This window comes from Monodon monoceros, unplaced genomic scaffold, assembly GCF_005190385.1.
Source record: "Monodon monoceros isolate NGI ecotype Baffin Bay Population unplaced genomic scaffold, NGI_Narwhal_1 Super_Scaffold_8, whole genome shotgun sequence".
NCBI classification, from domain to species: domain Eukaryota; kingdom Metazoa; phylum Chordata; class Mammalia; order Artiodactyla; family Monodontidae; genus Monodon; species Monodon monoceros.
The window spans coordinates 67715850-67738382 of record NW_021703785.1 but is presented as its reverse complement, the minus strand read 5'-3'; the positions used below and the strand labels follow the sequence as shown (position 1 = coordinate 67738382).

At 40.7% G+C, this 22533-nt stretch overlaps 1 protein-coding gene across 1 annotated transcript in view; it reads left to right on the top strand.

Moving 5' to 3' along the window:
* Positions 1-22533, top strand: part of TEX26 (testis expressed 26) — a 39156-nt gene that overhangs the window by 161 nt on the left and 16462 nt on the right. Inside the window, exons 2-6 of the mRNA XM_029209964.1 lie at positions 776-790; positions 4066-4135; positions 10552-10720; positions 13698-13761; positions 14682-14858. Coding sequence (XP_029065797.1) covers positions 776-790; positions 4066-4135; positions 10552-10720; positions 13698-13761; positions 14682-14858 — 495 coding nt within the window. The remainder of the gene's footprint in view (positions 1-775; positions 791-4065; positions 4136-10551; positions 10721-13697; positions 13762-14681; positions 14859-22533) is intronic.

Genomic DNA, 22533 nt, shown 5'->3' with positions numbered 1-22533 from the left:
TGCCTCCCCCTTACGGGTGGGACTCAATTTAAGGAGAGGCTGGGAGTCAGGGAAAATGAAAGGGTGTTCACGACCTTGCCCCTTTCCTGCCCTTCGCCATACCTTCTGTCAAAGCCCTCCCTAAACAGCTCGGAGTTTAAACACCCCATGAAATGTCCAGGAGGGGACAAGCAAAAGGAAGGCCTAGTGTCTGGAGAACAAAGACAAAGACAAAGAAGCAACAGAGGTCGGGAGCTCTGAAGAGGGCAGACCCAGCGGGGGCCCTGATCCCCGGCAGGATCTGGGAAACAGCGCAGAAAGAGGGCGGGGAGGGGCTGCAGAATGCAGAGAAGCAACCCCCAAGTGGATCTGCAGCGTCCCCCACCCCCACCCCGGTGGCTGTAGCAGAGGCTGGGAACTATGGCATTCAGCTGTCGCTTCTAAACTTCGCTGATTTTTCTTTCAAAGGGATTTTGTATTTAACAGAGGCAGTGCTTTTAATACTAATTTTGCATGCGAATGCAGCTGGTTTACTAACTCAGCTTTTTGTGTCAGTGGAGGGAGAGCCACTCTAGCTGTGGTGCTACTGGCATGATTACTGTGTAGTCAGCTCCATCCTGGTCTTTCTCATGGCAATAATAACCCATCGCAGCCCTCTAGCTGGGTAATTGTGGTTCCCTGGTGGCTACAGAGCAGTGGGGATTGTTCAACTGCAAATTCCCTAGAATTGTAGTCCCAGGAGAATGAATGAAATGCATACTTTCATCCCATTCATCCCTTTGTAAATTACGAATAGCAAATGAAAATAATTAATACAAAAATATTTACAACACGAGTTTCTCTATGGTGTCCAGGCAGAGGAGCTGGAGCCCTCCCCAGGAACGCCCCCCCCGCCCCCCGCCCCACTCCCCTGAGTCTCATCCTCCATTTCTAGCCACCCTGTCTTGGTTTCTTTCACTGTCTGCTCTCCCCCCTCTTGTCTGGGAATGTTGGCGTCCTCCAGGTTTTCTCCTTCTTGGTTTACATCTCCTATGTGAGCGGCCATATCCTGCCACAGGGCTTCTAGTCTACATAAAGGTGCCAATCAATGACTCTCTCATCTTTATCCATAACTCAGATGCTCTTCCTAAATCTCAGACCAAAATATCCATCTGTCTACCAGATGCATTTGGATGTCACAGAAGGGCCTCAAACGCAACACGTACAAAACTATACTCTTTGTCTTCCTAGACTTGGAAGCTCAGTAAGGAGGGTCCCATCTGCTTAAAGGAGAGGGGAGGGCCGCTTCACTGACACCTCAGTGTCATCACCAGGTGTCACTGATTCTGCCTCCAAAGTGTCCCTTCCCCTGGGGGAGTTTGCCCCTTCACCTCCGGTCCTGAGTCTCTAACAGCCACTCTGTGCTACTCCATCCTCCACTGATGGAAGGGTCACCCTCTAAAAGGTGGGCCTAATGTGTCACTGTCCAGCTCTGGTCTCAAAATAGGATGAGGCTGATGACGTCTATGGACGAATTGCTATCGAACTATTACTATCGACTGGGCTCTTAAGTGCTGTATTCCTTCCAAGGACCGCCATAAACTTCCACAAACTGGTGGCTGAAAACAATAGAAATTTATTTTTTTCACATTTTGGAGGCCAGAAGCCTGGTACCAAGCTATTGGCACGGCTGCACTCCCTCTGGTGGCTCTTGGGGAGAATCCGTCCTTGCGTCTTCCAGCTTCTGGTGGCTGTCGGCATTCTTTTTTTTTTTTTTTTTTGCGGTACGCGGGCCTTTCACTGTTGTGGCCTCTCCCGTTGCGGAGCACAGGCTCCGGACGCGCAGGCTCAGTGGCCATGGCTCACGGGCCCAGCCGCTCCACGGCATGTGGGATCCTCCCAGACCAGGGCACAAACCCGTGTGCCCTGCATCGGCAGGCGGACTCTCAACCACTGCATCACCAGGGAAGCCCTGTCAGCATTCTTGACCTGTGGCCCATCACTCTAGTCTCGGCCTCCATGGTCACACCACCTCCTCCTCTTCCGTGGCCAACCTCCCCCTGCCTTTCTTATGAGGACACTGAAATTGCATCTAGGGCCCACCGGATAATCTAGGGTGTTCTTCATCTCAAATCCTACTTGCATCTGCAAAGAGTGATCAGGCCTAGATTGGCGTTGCTTGCTTCGGAAAAAGGCAGTCTCTGTGCAGAAGATCCTTCCAGATCCTTCTAAGAGTCAAACTCAGAGCTTCAAATCAGGTGAAGTGCTAGTTTATTTTAAGAGCAACACAGCCTCACAATTTCTCCCCACTTCCTGTCCGTGCTTGAAATTCTCTTAACAAAGAACATTAATTCTGCTGTTGGAATAAAATGCTTTAAAGTATAAAGTGGTTCCCACTAAAGCAGAAGAATCAAAGGATAATGTCATTTCTAGTGTAATGGGATCAGAGCGTAGATACCAGCCAGGAGTCTGCAAACAGAAGGACAGAGTGTGACAGGCAGGGGCTAAGGCTTTTGTTAGCCCGGGGAAGCCTCAGGTGGAGGTGAAACTCACCCTGTGTGAAGGCGGCGGGTGAATAGTTACAGAGGGGCAGATGCAGCTGCCTGACTGGATTCAAGGACCTGTTCGATGAGAAACAAGCCCTGGATGGCAGAGATGGAGAGATGGGAGAGGTGGGGAGAAGTACACAGATGGCAAAAACTAAATGTTTCTTTTTTATATGTAGGCAGTGGCATATAGGTTTTCAGACTATTTGGAAATTGAAGACACCTTTGAGAAAGATGCTTTACGGCAATTGTATTCAGGATGCGTGAACGGGAGAAAAGGCAGGCAGTGAGGTGGGTGCGGTGTGAGAGGTGAGGTGATGGACCCCAGATGGCTTTGCTTCGAACATGGAAGGGATCATTTCACCCAGGTGCTAGTGAAATCTAAAAAGCCACAGGTAACTGCCTAGATATGAAGAAAGAGAGAATGATCGAATTAAATTTTAAAAATATATTCCCAAGTAATCTGATGGTACCTCCGTTCACAAGGGGAGGTTGGGGCAGATCAATCCTCGTGTCTGCATACCGGTGAATTCTCCATCCTCACCCTCCGGGCCCGCCAGCAGCATTTGCCGTTGTAGGTGTCCCTCCCTCCTCCTGGAATCATGTTTTTCCTTCGGCCATCAGGACACCATAGCCTCCTGGGTCTCCACTCACCTCGCTCACTGAGCTTCTCAGCCTCCTTCACCGGCTTCCCCTCATCTCCCCAGCCTCTTGACACTGGGGGGCCCCAGGCTTCAGCCTTTGGACGTCACCTCCTCTAATGCCACTCCCTCCCTTGCTGAGCTCACTCACTCTCACAGCTTTAAAGAACAGCTATGCTGCGGAATCTTGCACAGTCGTTACAAAGAATTACTTAGAGCTGCACCAGACGAGTCGGAGGGGCTTCCCATACGGCGCCGTTAAGTGACAGGTAGAAGAGGACACTTTTGTGTAAGATGAGCCTGTTTTTGTAAAACAAAATAGGACTAGAACCCAATGTGATAATGTATTGATATACGTATATATCAATCTGTATATGATTATAGTAGCAGTTATAAAAATCTGGAAAGAAACAGGCACAATTGTTAACATGGACTACCTGGGAGGAGGGTGATTACAAGCAGGGCCAGGAAGGAGCCACAACAAGGGGTCCAGGAGAGAACCTGACATGGAAACTATGACCCTCTTTGTGTAAAATCAGTTCATGCATTTACAGGTATATCTAATATGATGCATGAAAAGTCAGGCAATAAAACAGCGATAGTGAACATCCTAAGATGATAGAGTTTCAAGTGAACTCTTTTCTTTATATTTTTATGTATTGCTCGAATTCTTTAAAATAGTATATGTGAATTCTCAAGAAAAACAATAGACCTATTTTTATCTAGGGGGGGAACTCATAATTAAATTGAGCTTCCCCTCTTCCCTAGTGGAGCTCACAAGTTGGCCTTCACTCCTTTACACTCTGCATTACCACCCGAAATGTTTGTCTCTTGCAAAATTATTTTAATTATTAAAACAACATTTGATCAAAATATGCTGGCTTGCCACATTTAAAACTGTTTTATTGTGCATACCGATCGGGATTCCTACGCCACCACGACGAAGACTGCGTTCACACCTAAGACAGGAGCAGTGCCTGCTTTAATTCGGTACATCCCTATTCAAATCAGATTGATATACACGCTTGAATTTGTTCACCTTTCTTCTATTATTCAGAGTCCAAAACCAATAGAGAGTAATCAGAGAAGGCTTATAGAAAATGAACTCAGATAAGACCCACTGCACGCACAGGTCTCCTCCAAGCATCAGAGGGGGTTTCCCCTTCAAAGAGTATCCCAAGCTCCTACAGGAAAATTGAGAAAATTAACACATGGATCCTTCATAAAGCCACTGTGTATCATGCTTTACAACAGAGCCAGTATACAGTTAATAGAACTGTGCTACCTAAACATGGAGCACGTATTGAGTCCATTACCTGGTATACAGTAGGCAGGCAATGACAACTGAATGACTGGATAAGTGAGTAATTGTTAGCACTTCCACCCAACACTAGTCCTGGAAGCTGGAACAAGGCCACAGTCCCCTTACCCTTACCTTCACTCCTCCAACTATTGCTTCCTAAGGCAATGTTTGCTTACAACTCCTCCCTCCATTCCACCTGAACCGAGGGTGGTGGGAATTTCTGTCCATCAGCTGCCTCTCTAATCTCATTGGTGGGTGAGAGAGGGTGGGGCTGCGAAAGCCCTGCCATCATCTTTCATTGCATCAGCGGGAGGTGGGAAATTAGCATGGAGGACCTTCCCTTGTCTGTGTTCACTCTGGAAATTACTTCCAATATAGAGGATCTTTTCACCTTAAAAGTTCACATTGTAGGGAAGTCAAATGGAGTACTGTCCAGACTGTGTGGTGCAGTCAGGCAGAAATGGGTTCCAGCCTCAGCTCCCTGCTCTAATTACCCCTTATTTTCTCTGCTCCCTTAGGCGAGTAACCAGCCAGCTACAGCTCAGGTTTATGGTTGGCAAAGTGGGAATGATGACTGCTGCATTAGGTGGTTGTTCTGAGGACAAACTGAAAGCACTAGTCCAGTGACTATAGCACGAAGAAGTTACCCCCCAAATTTTCATTCATTTTTCCCCAGCATAATATACGACAGACTTCCAAAAAGTGCAGGTCTGCAAGACTCCTAATTTCCGAGTTACCGGCTATCCCACTGAGTCACGTTATATCCCCTACTGGGAGGTTTACCATCTGACGGTAAGGATTATGCCAGCTTCCCAAACAGTAACAGTTGTCTGAAGAAGAAACATTTGGGATGAAAGCCAAAACCAAATGGGTACTTATGGAGTCTAGGTCAGTGGTCTTCAAATTCACATATTTTTAAAGTCCACAGAAAAGTTCTTATTATAAATTTATATAGCTGTAAAAGATAAAACTTCCAGCCCATCCTAAATATTGACATTTTAAAACAAGACCATTAAATCATTTCTTTACATATAACCAGTGGGTAATCTAACCACCTTAGCAAATTGATACTCACTCTGACCCTTTTAAAAAAATATATACAAACAAGCTCTTCTTTAACAGATCATTTATTTCATTCTCTTTCCTTCTTGAGCTCTTACTCCCAGTCTACTTCCTCCATAGAATTTTACGCTGCTCTAATATATTTTGTGTTTGAAAGCAATTTATTGATCACTCCATTAGTATATTAATTGACATTAATTTTTAAACATGTTATAGAACCCTAAGTATTGAGTTATCACAATTATTTTTAGTACAGAATTGCTCAAAGCAATAAACACATTACAAATGTTAATAATTACTAAACAGAAAAAGTAGATTTTTTGGAATTGCATCTTGATGAGATAAATGGGGCTGTTTTGTTTTCAATTACTTTATGTCTCCAGATTTGAGTGTTATTATGTTGGGAATGAGACCACATTCAGCATCAATTTTTCCTGCTTTTTTTTTTTTTTCAATTTATAAATGCTAGTGTTGAGAAACCTTGTTCTCATAATTAAGTAGATGTGAATGAAAGGAGTTTTAGTGTAGCATTGCCATTCGATACTCTGAACTCTTTATCGTTATATGCCAAAAATCACAAGGTGATTTTTTAATGATTGATTGGCTGACAGCTTGGTTGTGTACTCCTTCAGTTTCACTGAAAGCAAATAATTAGATGATTTGTCATCCAGTTATTGAGTTATTCCCTATCTCGTTTTTCTGAGAAGTATACTGAAAAGGCCTGTCTTTTTTTTATATTTGAATTTTATTTTTATTTTATTGTATTTTTATATAAAATTTTTATTAATTTTATTTTTGTAGACATGTTCTTATTAGTTTTCAGTTTTATACATATTGGTGTATACATGTCAATCCCAATCTCCCAATTCATCCCACCACCACCAAGCTCCCCCCTCCCCGCCACTTCCCCCCTTGGTGTCCGTACATTTGGTCTCTACATCTGTGTCTCAATTTCTGCCCTGCAAACCAGTTCATCTGTACCATTTATCTAGATTCCACATATATGTGTTAATATATGATATTTGTTTTTCTCTTTCTGACTTACTTCACTCTATATGACAGTCTCTAGGTCCATCCACGTCTCTACAAATGACCCGATTTCGTTCCTTTTTATGGCTGAGTAATATTCCATTGTATATATGTACCACATCTTCTTTATCCATTTGTCTGTCGACGGGCATTTAGGTTGCATCCATGACCTGCCTATTGTAAATAGTGCTGCAATGAACATTGGGGTGCATGTGTATTTTTGAATTATGGTTTTCTCAGGGTATATGCCCAGTAGTGGGATTGCTGGGTCGTATGGTAATTCTGTTTTTAGTTTTTTAAGGAACCTCCATACTGTTCTCCATAGTGGCTATATGAGTTTACATTCCCACCAACAGTGCAAGAGGGTTCCTTTTCTCCACACCCTCTCCAGCATTTGTTGTTTGTAGATTTTCTGATGATGCCCATTCTAACTGGTGTGAGGTGATACCTCACTGTAGTTTTCATCTGCATTTCTCTAATAATTAGTGATGTTGAGGAGCTCCTCACGTGCCTCTTGGCCATCTGTATATCTTCTTTGGAGAAGTGTCTGTTTAGCTCTTCTGCCCATTTTTTTGATTGGGTTGTTTGTTTTTTTTAATATTGAGCTGCATGAGCTGTTTATATATTTCAGAGATTAATCCTTTGTCTGTTGATTTGTTTGCAAATATTTTCTCCCATTCTGAGCGTTGTCTTTTCGTCTTATTTATATTTTCCTTTGCTGTGCAAAAGTTTTAAGTTTCATTGGTCCCATTTGTTTATTTTTGTTTTTATTTCCATTACCCTAAGAGGTGGGTCTAAAAGATTTTGCTGTGATTTATGACAAAGAGTGTTCTTCCTATGTTATTTTGTGCATTAATTTTGATTTTCATTTTGAGATTTTTGTGCATTAATTTTGTATCCTGCAACTTTACCAAATTCATTGATTATCTGTAGTAGTTTTCTGGTGGCACCTTTAGGATTCTCTATGTATAGTATCATGTCATCTGCAAACAGTGACAGTTTTACTTCTTCTTTTCTGATTTGGGTTCCTTTTATTTCTTTTTCTTCTCTGATGGCCATGGCTAGGACTTCCAAAACTATGTTGAATGATAGTGGCAAGAGTGGACATCCTTGTCTTGTGTCTGATCTTAGAGGAAATGCTTTCAATTTTTCACCACTGAGAATGATGTTTGCTGTGGGTTTGTCATATATGGCCTGAAAAGGCATGTCTTAACAAATGACTATTAAATTACATCTGTTACTCCTTCATTTGGAAGAAACTTATTTAATATTATATACTCAAAAAGGACTTGGAAAATAGGAACATTAATTTCAATAAAGGTTTTCCAATATAATCTTTTTTTTATATAAAAATGCTTTTGTCATTGCATACTCTAAATATATTTTTATCCAAATCTTTGAGCTGAAGATTTAACTCATACAATTTACACCATGTTTACCTAGCTGGTAAAATCAGTCCTTGTGCTCCAACCAACAAGTGAAATTAGGTTTACTTCCTGTCAAAATAAAAATCTGACTACAATTCTAGTTCAAATAAATGTTAATATATGTTTTGAGGAATATTATGAAAACTACTGATAAATTATAGAATACATATTGTAGGGAAGATTATTAAAAGTAGACAGGAGAAGTGTAGAAAGATTCAGGTCTAATATGATTAATTACATCCAAGTAACAAAAATAATGCAATGAAATGTGTAGCTAAATATGTAAGTTATCTGTGAAGTGAGGAGTATGATAAAAACTATGAGGTTCTTTAGTTAGATATGTTCTCATGTGTGCAGAACTCTGGTGCTTGACTTTGGAAAATAATTAAATAATATCATGCATAAAAATCAGAAACAATTTCATTGATTTCTTTGGAAACCAAATCAAGCACTTACTATGTATTTAATGAAAGAGAAAGTTATATATGGTAAGTATATAGTTATATATGGAAAATTACTAGTCTGACAAGCTAGCGTATACTTTCATGTATCGTTAAATATTTTACATCATAAAATAAAATGAGGACTGGCTATATTGAAGTAAATATTTCATAATATGTTTGGGTTAAAAACTTAGCTTTAAATACCTTATTGGATGATGACTACAAAATCTGAAAAAAAGATCACAAGATTTTTATGTACCAGTTTTATCCAGTGAATCTTTAAAAATTTGATAGTCTCAGAAAAGATTCCAGGTACATTGAAAAGAATCAGCATCGCCATCCTGTACTGCTTCATCTAAACAGAGATGCTCTTCTTTCCAGCTAGTGACGTATCCTAGGGATTTTTTTAAAGCTGGAAAAATGCTTACCTTTAAATATGTAGGGGAAAGAGCCATTTTCAACAATCTATATTCTCTGCTCTCCTCTTAGAAGCTTCTCCTTAAAGAGGGATGAACATTTGATAATTTTTAGGACAGGGAAAACTAGCCATTACTCTCAGCCACACCAATCTACAGTGTACCTACATTCAGAACATCCCTGCACAGGCCATAATGCTCTGGTTATAGCCCCACCCTTTACTCTTGACCTAGAACGGCAAGCCCTAGGTAAGTATATGGAATTTGGGTTACAAAGGAGTTCCCTGAAATCACCATAATGAAGTTCCCTTTGCCCGGCGTCCCTCTCACCATTGGCAGCTAACACCCTGAGGTGTAATGCACCTTAGTAAGATCCTATGGTGAAGTGGGGAAGGGAGAAAAGGATGCGGGAAGGAAAAGACCCACTAGATATGCAGCTTTGTTCTCAGGCAGATACATGTTAAGAAAGAATATACTGAGAAATGCGGATGTGAAAATCTATTCCTTTAAAGCAATTTGTGCTGTGTTCCCTTTGGAAAGGTCTTAATGCACCTTCGATGACTTCAGTTTGATTTAGGACCACAGTCATGCTTGAATCTGTACATCTGAATGACAAGTGAAATAGTGCAGCATCCAGATGTATCCCACTTTCCAGATGTTTGGTTTCTTACAGACGTAACCTGAATCTTACCCAGCCCTCTTTTTTAAAAAAGTCAATATGAAATATTTTAGACACACACAAAGGAATATACAATAAATCCCCAGCTATCATCCAGCTATAATAATCAACAACACATGGACATTTTTAATGTATATCCTCCACTTAGCCTTCCCACTGGCTAATGTTGAAGCAAATTCCAGGCATTATATCATAAGTCTAAGTATATTTTTATGTATCTCTTGAAAGATAAGGATGCTTTAAAAATATGTAACAATACCATTATCTCACCTAAAAAAGCAATTCCTTAATATCAAATAGCCAATAAGCGATCACATTTTCCCCAGTTGTCTCATAATTAAAAAAAAACAAACAGCTGGTTAGAAATTGAATCCAGACAAGGTCTCTGCATTGTATTCTCTTACTTCATTTAATCTACAGGTTCCTCCACTTTCTTTTTCTGAGAATTTCTTTGTTGAAGAAACAGACGATTTGTCCTGGATTTTTCTGACTCCATCCCCATCGTGTCATTTAAAACTATCCTTCTTTTCATGTATTTCCTGTAATCTAATATTCCAAAGACCTCATCTGATTCAGGTTGGGTATTTTCACAAAAGTATTTAATAGGTGGTGTTGGGTATGTATATCCAGAGTGGGAACTGCTGATCGTTGCCTAGATGCATTATTTCATTAGGGACTTGCAAGCCAGTGGTATCCTAATTCTTACATTTTTCCTTTTATTAACTGGAATACTTTTTACATAAAGAAACTTTCCTTCACCAAGTATTTAGTTATACTCAAGTACTGTTTACACAGAAGAGTACTCACCTCTTTAAAAAAATTAACTAAAAAATTAATGAATTTCAGATGATTCTTTTAAATTTAGGACACTCTCACTTTTGTTAAGGGCCATAATAATATACAGGATTGTTTCTTTTCAGGGAAACCTAGAAATTAAATTATTTCTGGCATCAAGTCTTAAGGCAGCCAATCTTATTATTTGACATGTGTGCTCTTGTGAAATTTGGTATTTAATCCCTTACTCTAGTTTCCACCCTTTTCTCACAGTCAGAAAAGTACCAGAAGATTAGGATATACATATTCACTTAGTTATCCTGTTCCCAACCAGACACAGTGCAATGATGAGTATGTTTGGAGATCATATTCTAAAGAAGATTTGATCAACATTGGAACTTCAAGAGGAATCAAGAACCACAAATCTTATTACCCCAGTCAAGTAAGATAATATCTACATATCTTTTGAATGTGATATTCTATCAATAATCCGTAAGAATGAGAGTTTGGATATATCCCAAAGATCCTTCGTCATCTACAGCTGTGGTCCTTCTTAGACTATTTTTTGCTCACCTTCTCACATTTATTTCTAACTCCTACTTCCTTATCCCCTTACATAAGAAACATTTATTTTAATAAATTTATTTATTTTATTTATTTATTTTTGGCTGCGCTGGGTCTTCACCACTGTGTGCGGGCCTCTCACCACAGTGGCCTCCCCAGTTGCGGAGCACAGGCTCCAGGCACATGGGTCCCAGCAGTTGCGGCACGCAGGCCCAGTAGCTGTGGCTCACGGGCTCCAGAGCACAGGCCCAGTAGTTGTGGCGCACGGGCTTAGTTGCTCCATGGCATGTGGGATCCTCCTGGACCAGGGCTCGAACCGGCTTCCCCTGCCCTGGCAGGCGGACTCTCAACCACCAGGGAAGTCCCTGAAAGTTTTTTTTTTTAATTGAAGTGAAATTCACGTAGCGTGGAATTAACCATTTTAATGTGAACAGATCACTGGCTATTAGTACATTCATAATGTTCTACAACCACCACCTCTGCCTCATTTCAAAATATTTTCATAATCTCAAGAGGAAACCCTGTACCCATTAAGAAAGCATTCCCTGTTTCCCTCTCCCCTAGTCTCTAGCAACTACCAATCTGCTTTCTGTCTCGAGATATTTTACGTGTGGAATCATACTGTACAATATATGACCTTGGTCAGGTCCTTTTGTATCAGGAACTTCTCTTAATAATGCCGAAGGAACTCATTAACATGAAATTTTATACAGACAATTAAACCATTAGTCAAGAAGAACTAAGAACTAATAGGTACTTTAAGCATATATCACATAGGCAGTAACTAGAGTGTGGTTCAGATTAATTGCTAATACATAGCAATTACATTTCTTTTTTTTTCTTTTATTCACTCTTTAATTTAGTAAATATTTACTGAGGTCTATTACAGTGATATGTACTAAGGATCAATGAAGAATAAGACTTAATCTTAATTAAGTACATAAAGGCACAGACGTGGAGAACAAACATATGGATACCGAGGGGGAAAGTGGAGGGATGGGAGGAATTGGGAGATTGGGATTGACACATATACACTGTTGATACTGTGTATAAAATAGGTAACTAATGAGAACCTGCTGTATAGCACAGGGAACTCTACTCAATGCTCAGTGGTGACCTAAATGGGAAGGAAGTCCAAAAGGGAGAGGATGTATGTATATGTACGGCTGATTCATTTTGCTGTGCAGTAGGAACTAACACAACATTGTAAAGCAACTCTACTCCAATAAAAATTAATTTTAAAAAAAGACTTAATCTTTATCTTCAAAGGAACTCAGAGTAAATCCAGAGCCTGATTTTTGTCTTTTCTGGGTCTTCATCTCCCGTTGCTCTACTTCTATGCTGGTCCATCCTGGTCCACATGGACCAGCCCCTCAAGACCCTTCTCAACGTGGCTCCTAACTTTCCTCTCCTGCTTCACCCTCAGCCAGTCCCCGCTTCCCTGCGTTCCTCACTCGCACCAACTAGACCGCATTTCATGAACACTCTGTGCATCTTTTGCTTCAGTGTTGACCCATTTTCAATACACGCCTTTTGCTGTGTGTGCCTTTTTGATTCTTGTCTTCCTTCCCTTCCGGTAACAGAGCCTGTCACACTCCCTCTGGGCTTCTGTAGCACCTTATCCACAGCTCTGAGTGAGTGATTCTTATGAGAAGCTTGTTCACAATATAAGTGCCTGGGTCCCACTTCTAGAAAGTCTCAATGTCTGGGATAAGGTTCAGCAGGTATATTTTGGAATAACCTCACTAGGTATTTCTGATGTATTATCTCCATGTGAGAACCACAGTTCCAAGTGTTATGGTTGCAAGATATCACATTCCATATCCGTGTATCCTGTATATCTCTTTCTAATCACACTGGTTTGAGATTGTCTTGAGGTAGAACAATGACTTAATTACCTTTAACCTTGGCACAGAATCCATATAGGAACTGAAAACATTTGCTTTTGAGTGTCAGCTAGGGGAGAAGGATAGGCATCTGTATCAAGTATTTCAACGGGAATTTATTTATTAATAAAGCCATTAGTAATTTACAAAAACCAACTTATAGATGCTGCTTACTGGGAACAATACCAGATGAGTTTCCAAAATAGCTTAAGGAATGTCCTGATGTTTGAGCCCGAGAGTTTTCTTCTCTCTCTATAACCTTGCCTTCTCCTCGGGTGGTTTATGAGGTCATTATGAGGGCCATTGAGTACCCATGGCCTCTCTCCCTGAGTCATCTAAACTAAGAGGCACCATGCAGTGAAACCCTTTCCCACTGTGCTGGTCTGGACAGAGATCAATTTTTAAAAATCAATATTAAAATGCTCTCGAGTACCAGTAGATGACATCACATATTGTTTGATATACAATGTACACTTGAATTTATTTTGAAAAGACCTATTGAAAAACTATTTTGGAAAAAGAATAGAGGTTAGTGTTAATAGTAATTAGCACTGTTGTGACATTGCTCATGATATTTGTGGCTTTTTTTTTTTAGGGTTATGAATACTTTATTTTTTCTAGTATCACTTATTTTATTTTTTCAGAGAAGACTTTGATCTTTATTTCTAATCTCTTTTTCATCTCCTACCACAAGTAGCTGATTTTGTCCATATTTCCACGATTTGAATTTTTTCTCTTCATTTTATTTATTTTTAAAAAATTTTTATTGGAGTATACTTGATTTACAATGTTGTGTTAGTTTCAGGTGTACAGCAATGTGAATCGGTTATATGTATACATACGTCCACTCTTTTTTAGATTCTTTTCCCACATAGTCCATTACAGAGTATTGAGTAGAGTTCCCTGTGCTCTACAGTAGGTCCTTATTAGGTGATATTCATGTTTTTAATATCTATGTCCCAATTAAAGTTGTTGTATGATGTGCCTCTGAACCAACATTTTGTAGCAAGAATTAGGGATGAACTCGCTCCAGGTGAAATGACTTGTGATTCTCTCCTCAGTTAATGTGGTAGTGCTTGTGGAACCTGGTTTTAGTCAGTGCTTCAGAGGTATTTAAGGATCATATGTTTAATGAGTATTTGTTAGCAGAGTTTTTTCCAAAAATAATAGTGCTACAGTCCACTAATGACAATGATCTTACCTAACCCTCCATCGGTAAGGTTCTTTTCCTTTGAGTGGTTCTTTTCCAGATAATGGGGATGATATGCACTGCCCTATCTAAGGTTGCCAGGTTTAGCAAATAAAAATACAGGGTGCCCAGTTAAATTTGAATAATGATGTATAACAGGTAAAAAAAATGAGTACCTATACATACTTACACTAAGAAATTATTCATTGTTTATCTGAAATTCAAATTTAACTGGCATCCAGGAATTCCCTGGTAGTCCAGTAGTTAGGACTCTGTGCTTCCATTGCAGGGGGCACGGGTTTGATCCCTGGTTGGGGAGCTAAGATCCTGCAAGTCACATGGTGTGGCCCCCCCAAAATTTAAGTGGCACCCTATGTTTTATATGGCAACCGTAGCCCTAACTAAAATCTCTCACTCTGCACCCTAACCCCTGCCCCAGGGACTAGGCAGGCTACTGGAGTGAGACATGCTTCCTGAGTCCACGGAGCAGAAACAAATGAGCACTCCTAACTGACGTACAATATACTCATTAGAAACTACTTCTAATCATTTGAACTTGTACTTCCTGTGCCTGATAAAGCAGAAAATTATTTCCTGGTTGAAATGTCCCTAAAAAGTACATTGACCATACCTCTAAATGCAAGAAGAGTGTGTTTTAGTGTGATAAATTGGAAGTTACTGACAGAAGCAGAATGGAATGAAAATATGAGGCTATTTAGAAATAGCCTACAAGGAGTAATTATTGCCTTTCATTTGTACCCCAGCTCAAAAGATTAAGCAACATTCTCAGATGTTTCTGGAATGGAAAAACTTACTTCCCCGACCAGCAGACACTGAATCTCGATGGAATTACCAAATTCCAGCTAAAATTCCTGAGCTTCAGGATTTTAGTTTCAAATATGGATGTTACTCAAGCCTACCCATTGCTTCTCAGGGTCTAGGCAAGTACACCTGTAGCTTTTTTTTTTTTTTTGCGGTACGCAGGCCTCTCACTGTTGTGGTCTCTCCCGTTGCGGAGCACAGGCTCCGGACGCACAGGCCCAGCGGCCATGGCTCACGGGCCCAGCCGCTCTGCGGCATGTAGGATCTTCCCGGACCGGGACTCGAACCCGCGTCCCCTGCATCGGCAGGCGGACTCTCAACCACTGCGCCACCAGGGAAGACCTCACACCTGTAGCTTTTAAAACAACTTCATAGACTGTTCTCGCTCCAAGATTCCTCAACACATAGGGCCCTGGTGGGTGACCTTGATAATAGTCATAGAGAAAGTCAGTGACCCCTGAGTGGAATCAAAACTAGGACTCTGGGGCACTTAGCCTCAAACCCAGGGAATGAGGATGATGTCTCAGAAGAGAAATGACTGCTTGTGCTGTGAAATGAGTACATCCTCTCCCTGGGAGGGACAGTTGTTGGGATTGGGGGACATGCCCCCCACATAAAATGAAAGGAAGGATTTAGTTGCTATTAAACAACCAAAAGAAAAAAAAAGTTCCTCGGGAATCAAATTAGACTTGTCAGTTATCCCCTGGAAGTTTATCCACACAGCACATCCTTCAAGCACCTTTGCATTCAGCAATGATTTTACTTGAGTGTTCTTTTATGACCCCAACTGCTACTGTTTACAACAGAAAAGTTTTTAAAAGTTCCATTGACCAAGCCACCTCCAAGTTCCTGGGTAAGAGGATGATCTGGTGTTAGTCTGAGACAGTGATTTATTCCTTGCATGGAGTTGGGATCAAGTAGCACTTTAGACAAAAATCACATAACTGGAGAGTAAACCAGGAACACCCCCCGCCCCCCCCCACACCTGATATCCAGCCCTCAGCTGGCGTTTGTAACACTGAGCAAGACAACATGGACATTGAATAGGAAAACATGTTATCACTCGCATTCTTCCTTTCTCTTAGTTTTGGCTGCAGAGATGGCAAGTGCTAGAAGTGACAAAGCTTTACAGCTTCACAAAGTACAATTTAAAAATACGTCATTAGGATTAGGGGACCATAGATGTTCAGAACCAGAAAAGACTCCTTCAATTTCTAGATGAGGAAATGGAGGCCAGAGAGTTGAAGGGCCTCCCGTGATCAGTTATCACTCAAAGATTGCAAAGCTTCCCAACCCTGGTGGGCAGAAAAGCAACGCTGGCTTGGATGAAACATTTGGAACAATAGTCTCTATTGTTTTGTTTATCACCACATCACCCAGGCCAAGCCCTGTCTAGGTGCTTCACACATAGCATTCCTTGTCCATTCAACTGCGCTAGGTAAGTATCATTACCTGTATTCAAAGATGAGGAAATGAATAAATGGAGAGGACAGATGTATTTGCCAGCACAGAACTGAAACCTAAGTTTATTTCATTCCGAAATCCATGCTCTTTCCAGGAAGTCTTGCTGATCCCTTGAATACTGTTTGCTCTTTTTAATCAATAATTAACATAATTGTGTCTTTTTAGCTATTAGACATACTATCCTTTGATTATTTTGGTCTCACTGATTTTATATTTAGAGTACTATTATCAGATATTTGCCTCCTTCCTAGAATTTCTCTATTTAGCACTTAAATAGTTAAATAGAAATTTTCATCCTGTTTTTCTTCATAATTTTCAGACCGACAGATTCTTGATCGCTTTATTTACTCTTACTGTGATGTTGACAAAGGGACGGATAAAAAAGGAAAATAGTTCAAATGAGTAAAATCTGAACGTAACTAGGTTATTTTCTCAATAATCAAGGAAAAATAAGATCCAAATTGTTCTAAATATAATTTCATCATGACTTTGTGTTATTTTGTTTGTGTGTGTGTGTGTATGTGTTTTAATTAATTTATTTATTTATTTATTTTTGGCTGCGTTGGGTCTTCGTTGCCGCGCGTGGGCTCTTCTCTAGTTGCAGCGAGCGGAGGCTACTCTTCATTGTGATGCGCAGGCTTCTCACTGGGGTGGCTTCTTTTGTTGCGGAGCATGGGCTCTAGGCGCGCGGGCTTCAGTAGTTGTGGCTCGCAGGCTCTAGAGCGCAGGCTCAGTGGTTGTGGCGCACGGGCTTAGTTGCTCCGCGGGATGTGGGATCTTCTCGGACCAGAGCTCAAACCCGTGTCCCCTGCATTGGCAGGCGGATTCTCAACCACTGCACCACCAGGAAAGCCCTGGGGGTTTTTTGTTTGTTTGTTTTGGTTTTTTTAAGAAGATGTTGGGGGTAGGAGTTTATTTATTTATTTTGTCTGTGTTGGGTCTTCGTTTCTGTGCGAGGGCTTTCTCTAGTTGTGGCAAGCGGGGGCCACTCTTCATCGCGGCGCGCGGGCCTCTCACTATCGCGGCCTCTCTTGTTGAGGAGCACAGGCTCCAGACGCGCAGTCTCAGCAGTTATGGCTCACGGGCCCAGTTGCTCCGCGGCATGTGGGATCCTCCCAGACCAGAGCTCGAACCCGTGTCCCCTGCATTAGCAGGCAGATTCTCAACCACTGCGCCACCAGGGAAGCCTACCCTGTTTGTTTTATTTTTAAACAATAAAATCATTTAGGGCTGCAAGTCATCTCTTCCCTCCCCACCTCCCTACCTACCTAGTTTTAACTGTATCCAGTAGGGTTGTTTTTTTTTTTTATTTTTATTTATTTATTTATTTTTGGCTGCATTGGGTCTTTGTTGCTGCACGCAAGCTTTCTCTAGTTGTGACGAGCAGGGGCTACTCTTCATTGCGGTGTGAGGGCTTGTCATTGCCGAGGCTTCTCTTGTTGCGGAGCACAAGCTCTAGGCACATGGGCTTAGTAGTTGTGGCTCACGGGCTCTGGAGCGCAGGCTCAGTAGTTGTGGCGCATGGGCTTAGTTGCTCCACGGCATGTGGGATCTTCCCGGACCAGGGCTAGAACCCATGTCCCCTGCATTGGCAGGTGGATTCTTAACCACTGTGCCACCAGGGAAGGCCCCAATAGCTTTTGATATAATGTTTTTTTCCTATTCTCTTTTGGATGCTTAATTTGTGTCTTCAATTCTGATTTTCTCTTTGAACCAAGAAGTATGTGGAAGAGGTTTCTTAATTTTTCAATAATTATGGGATTAAAAAATCCTTTTTATTATTGATTTCCTATTTGAAAGTTAAAAAACAAATCTCTGCTTTGGGAAAATTAGCAAAAAATTTTTTATGCCAAGATTAATTTGTGTATTAGATGAATATCAGAAGAAAAAATGTGTAGTTTATTGTATTTTTCAAGCCCCTTCTACCTTTGCCTTAATTGCATATTTGACCTGTCAAATTCTGAGGCAATAATATTTGAAACATTCCACAATAAAAATGTTTTCATCAATGTCTCCTTGTATTTCTGGGATTTTTGCTACATATTTTTGGCTACTATGTTGTTTATCAATGCTTATGACTTATACAGATCTTCTTCATTAATTAATTTTTTTCCCATTACATGTTATTCCTCTTTGACCCCGTTAATGATTTTGACCTTAAATTACATTTTAATTGATATTCATGTTGCCATTCATGCTGGGTTTGTATTTTATTTGCATTTACTTAATTCCCCATTTTTCTTTTTTGCTGTTTATGTCTTTCTTGGAGCACTGGGGACTGTAGCTGTGGCCAACCAGTAATTTCATGTGGATTCTCTCTTAGTTTAGTATATATAGTGGGACTTCCTGTCCTCACAACACTCTCCAAATCATGGTCCATATTCCATCGGTATCTTAAACCAAATATTAAAAAACGAGTCGTCCTTCATTCAATAAATATTTATCGAACACCTGCTATGTGGCAGTGTTGTAGGTCATGGGAATATATTTGTAGTGAAAAAACATACATGGAGCTTACATTCTAGAAGAAGGGCCAGATCAAAAACAAGTCAAAATGAACAGTATAATTACAAAATATAAGTGCCACACACGGTGTAAGCAGTGCTCTGATGGGGGGCCTCACAGCACTCGTGTCAGGAGGCCTCACACAGCTGTGAGGAGGCCTCATTTAAGCTGACCCATTAAGAGGGGAAAGAACCAGCCATGTGAAGAGATGAGCAACAGCTTTCCAGGCTTGCGGAGCAGCAAGGCAAGGGCGTCAAAGTAGGAAAGAGCTTGAAGTGTTTCTTGAAACGTCCTAGAAACAGTCAGAAGGCAGAGTGGCTGAAGCATTGTGAGTTGGCTAGGGACAGGGCAGAGGGTCAGTCATACAAAAGAGGTCAAAGGGGCGGGGGTCAGATCATGCATGGACTGAGTGCCATTGGCTCCTAATAGCATGGACTCTCTTGTAGTTTCTGTGTTCCAGAATAGTCAATAAATTTCTGTTGGTTCAAGTTGTGGGTCCCTCATGAACGTGGTTTGGTTTTACGTTAATCCTCTAACAAAGCCTTGTCTGGGGCTGGAGTGTTCATCCCTGCAGACGTGTTGTGGCTGCGTCTTCAGCATTTGCTGTCCTCTGGGAATCCCAGATGGGATCCTTGACCTCTTAAATGAATTTTTCAAAAAATTTATAAACATTGGAGTTCACTCTTTGTGCTGTAAATTTCTATGGGTTTTGACAGAAGCATAGTGTCATATCCATCATTATAGTATCATACAGAACAGTTTCACCACCTAAAATATCCCCTTGCTTCACCTAGTTGACTCTCCTCCCAAACCTGTCGTTACTTCTTTGGAGACAGTTTTGGTATTCTAAGGGCAGGACAGCCAAGAAAAGCCACTATCACCCACTGCCTCACAGCAGACAGCCTGGGGATGAATGTAGCCTCCCATCTGGCTGGAAACAGAAAGGCATACTACATACAGAATTGTAGAACAGGTAAGTGACTGCCACTCTAGAGCCAGAAATGCTACAGTTATAAACATGCACTATTAGACAGACTTTTTCTTTGGGCACTGTGGTAAACTAAATTATTGTCCCCAGTTCTTCATCTCTCCCTGCCTCCACACTCTTTGGAAGGTATTTCCCCAGCCTTTGACTGTGAGCTTGGTCATGTGACTTGCTTTAGCCAATGGGATGTTAGCAGACATAAGTCTGGGCTGCCCACTGGTCCCAGGAGAAGGATGAGAGTCATGTGGATGAGAGCTACTGCTATGGTCAGTTTGCGTACCCCCAAAATTCATCTGTTGAAATTCTAATCCCCAAGGTGATGATGGTATTAGGAGGTGGGACCTTTGGAGGTGATTAGGTCATGAGGCAGAGCCCTCACGATTGGGATTAGTGCCCTTATAAAAGAGACCCCACAGAGCTCCCTTCTGCCATGTAAGGACACAGAGAGAAGATGGCCATCTGAACCAGAAAGTCCTCACCAGACACCAGATCTGTTTGTGCCATGATCTTGGAATTCCAGCCTCCAGAAATATGAGAAATAAATGTTTGTTGCTTATAAACTACCTAGTTTATGATGTTTTGTTTTAGCAGCCCAAATGGACTAATACAGCTAGCTGACCCTCCCTAGGGACCCACAAAGTGTGAGTGAGAAATAAGTGCTTCCCATTGCATGCCACTGAGATTAATACAGAAAGAGCTAATAGATACAGGCACAGTATTTATTTAGATGAGACGTCTCTGGAACCCTCAAAATGAAATGAAAGGCTTGGTAGAATCCGCTTTCCCTCTTAAAAATATTGTCTGATCACCACTGACAAATGCATTTAAAAAGTGATTGTCTTCTAAGACAGGAGAGTGTTGTTGTGGTCCTTTTGTATTTTAAAACCTGCCAAATAATGAAGGCATTTTAAACGTTGAACACTTCAAAGGTTCTCACGAGGCCAGTGGCCACGGCTTATTTTAATGTGCCAAAGGATGTGAATGAGTGCTTTAATATGTTCCTTTTTTCAGAGCAGATTGTCAAGACCAGATCAATGTACTTGATGTGAGTTAATTATGTACCTTCATTATTATATTTCAAAGAGAGCAGTGTTTCAACACAGATAATGATTCTGAAATTCTTTCTCTTGTGGTATACCCTGATGGCTCTTTTGATTCTCTTTCTAACCTCCTGCAAAACTCACTGCCCCCTGCCGACACACACACATCCTATCCCAAAAAGTACATGTTTCTATGCTTTCCAGAAACATCTGTTCTTTGTTTTTAACCTCTTGAAAAAAACTGTTTTATAAATAGGTTTTTTTCCCCATTTTTTTCTAGTTTTATTGAGATATAATTGATATATAACATTGTATTAGTTTAAGGTGTACAACATAATGATTTGATATATGTTTATATTGCAAAATGATCACAATAGGTTTAGTTGACATCCATCACCTCACATAGTTGCAATTTTTTTCCTTGTGATGAGAACTTTCAAGGTTTACTCTCAGCAACTTTCAATAATACAATACAGTATTGTTAACTATAGTTACCATGCTGTACATTAGATTCCCCAAAACTTATTTATCTTATAACTGGAAGTTTGTACCTTTTGACCACCTTCACTCATTTCCCCTTCCCTCAGCCTTCCGTACCCCCCAACTATCACCAGTCTTTTGCCTGAACCTTATCATTCAGCCTAGCTCTAGCTCTTGGTTGTCTCCTTTTTTTTTTTTTATTTTATATTATTTATTCTTTTATACAGCAGGTCCTTATTAGTCATCAGTTTTATACACATCAGTGTATACATGTCAATCCCAATCGCCCAATCCATCACACCACCCCCCCACCCCCCCGCCGCGTTCCCCCCTTGGTATCCATGCGTTTGTTCTCTACATCTGTGTCTCAATTTCTGCCCTGCAAACTGGTTCATCTGTACCATTTATCTAGGTTCCACATATATGTGTTAATATAACATATTTGTTTTTCTCTTTCTGAGTTACTTCACTCTGTATGACAGTCTCTAGATCCACCCACGTCTCTACAACTGACCCAATTTCGTTCCTTTTTATGGCTGAGTAATATTCCATTGTATATATGTACCACATCTTCTTTATCCATTCCTCTGTCGATGGGCATTTAGGTTGCTTCCATGACATGGCTATTGTAAATAGTGCTGCAATGAACATTGGGGTACATGTGTATTTTAGAATTATAGTTTTCTCAGGGTGTATGCCCAGTAGTGGGATTGCTGGATCATATGGTAATTCTATTTTTAGTTTTTTAAGGAAGCTCCATACTGTTCTCCATAGTGGCTGTATCAATTTACATTCCCACCAACAGTGCAAGAGGGTTCCCTTTTCTCCACACCCTCTCCAGCATTTGTTGTTTGTAGATTTTCTGATGATGCCCATCCTAACTGGTGTGAGGTGATATATCATTGTAGTTTTGATCTGCATTTCTCTAGTAATTAGTGATGTTGAGCAGCTTTTCATGTGCTTCTTGGCCATCTGTATGTCTTCTTTGGAGAAATGTCTATTTAGGTCTTCTGCCCATTTTTGGATTGGGATTTTTTTTTTTAATATTGAGCTACGTGAGCTGTCTATATATTTTGAAGATTAATCCTTTGTCTGTTGATTCGTTGGCAAATATTTTCTCCCATGCTGAGGATTGTCTTTTCGTCTTGTTTATGGTTTCCTTTGCTGTGCAAAACCTTTGAAGTTTCATTAGGTCCCATTTGTTTATTTTTGTTTTCATTTCCATTATTCTAGGAGGTGGATCAAAAAAGATCTTGCTGTGATTTATGTCAAAGAGTGTTCTTCCTATGTTTTCCGTAAGAGTTTTATAGTGTCCAGTCT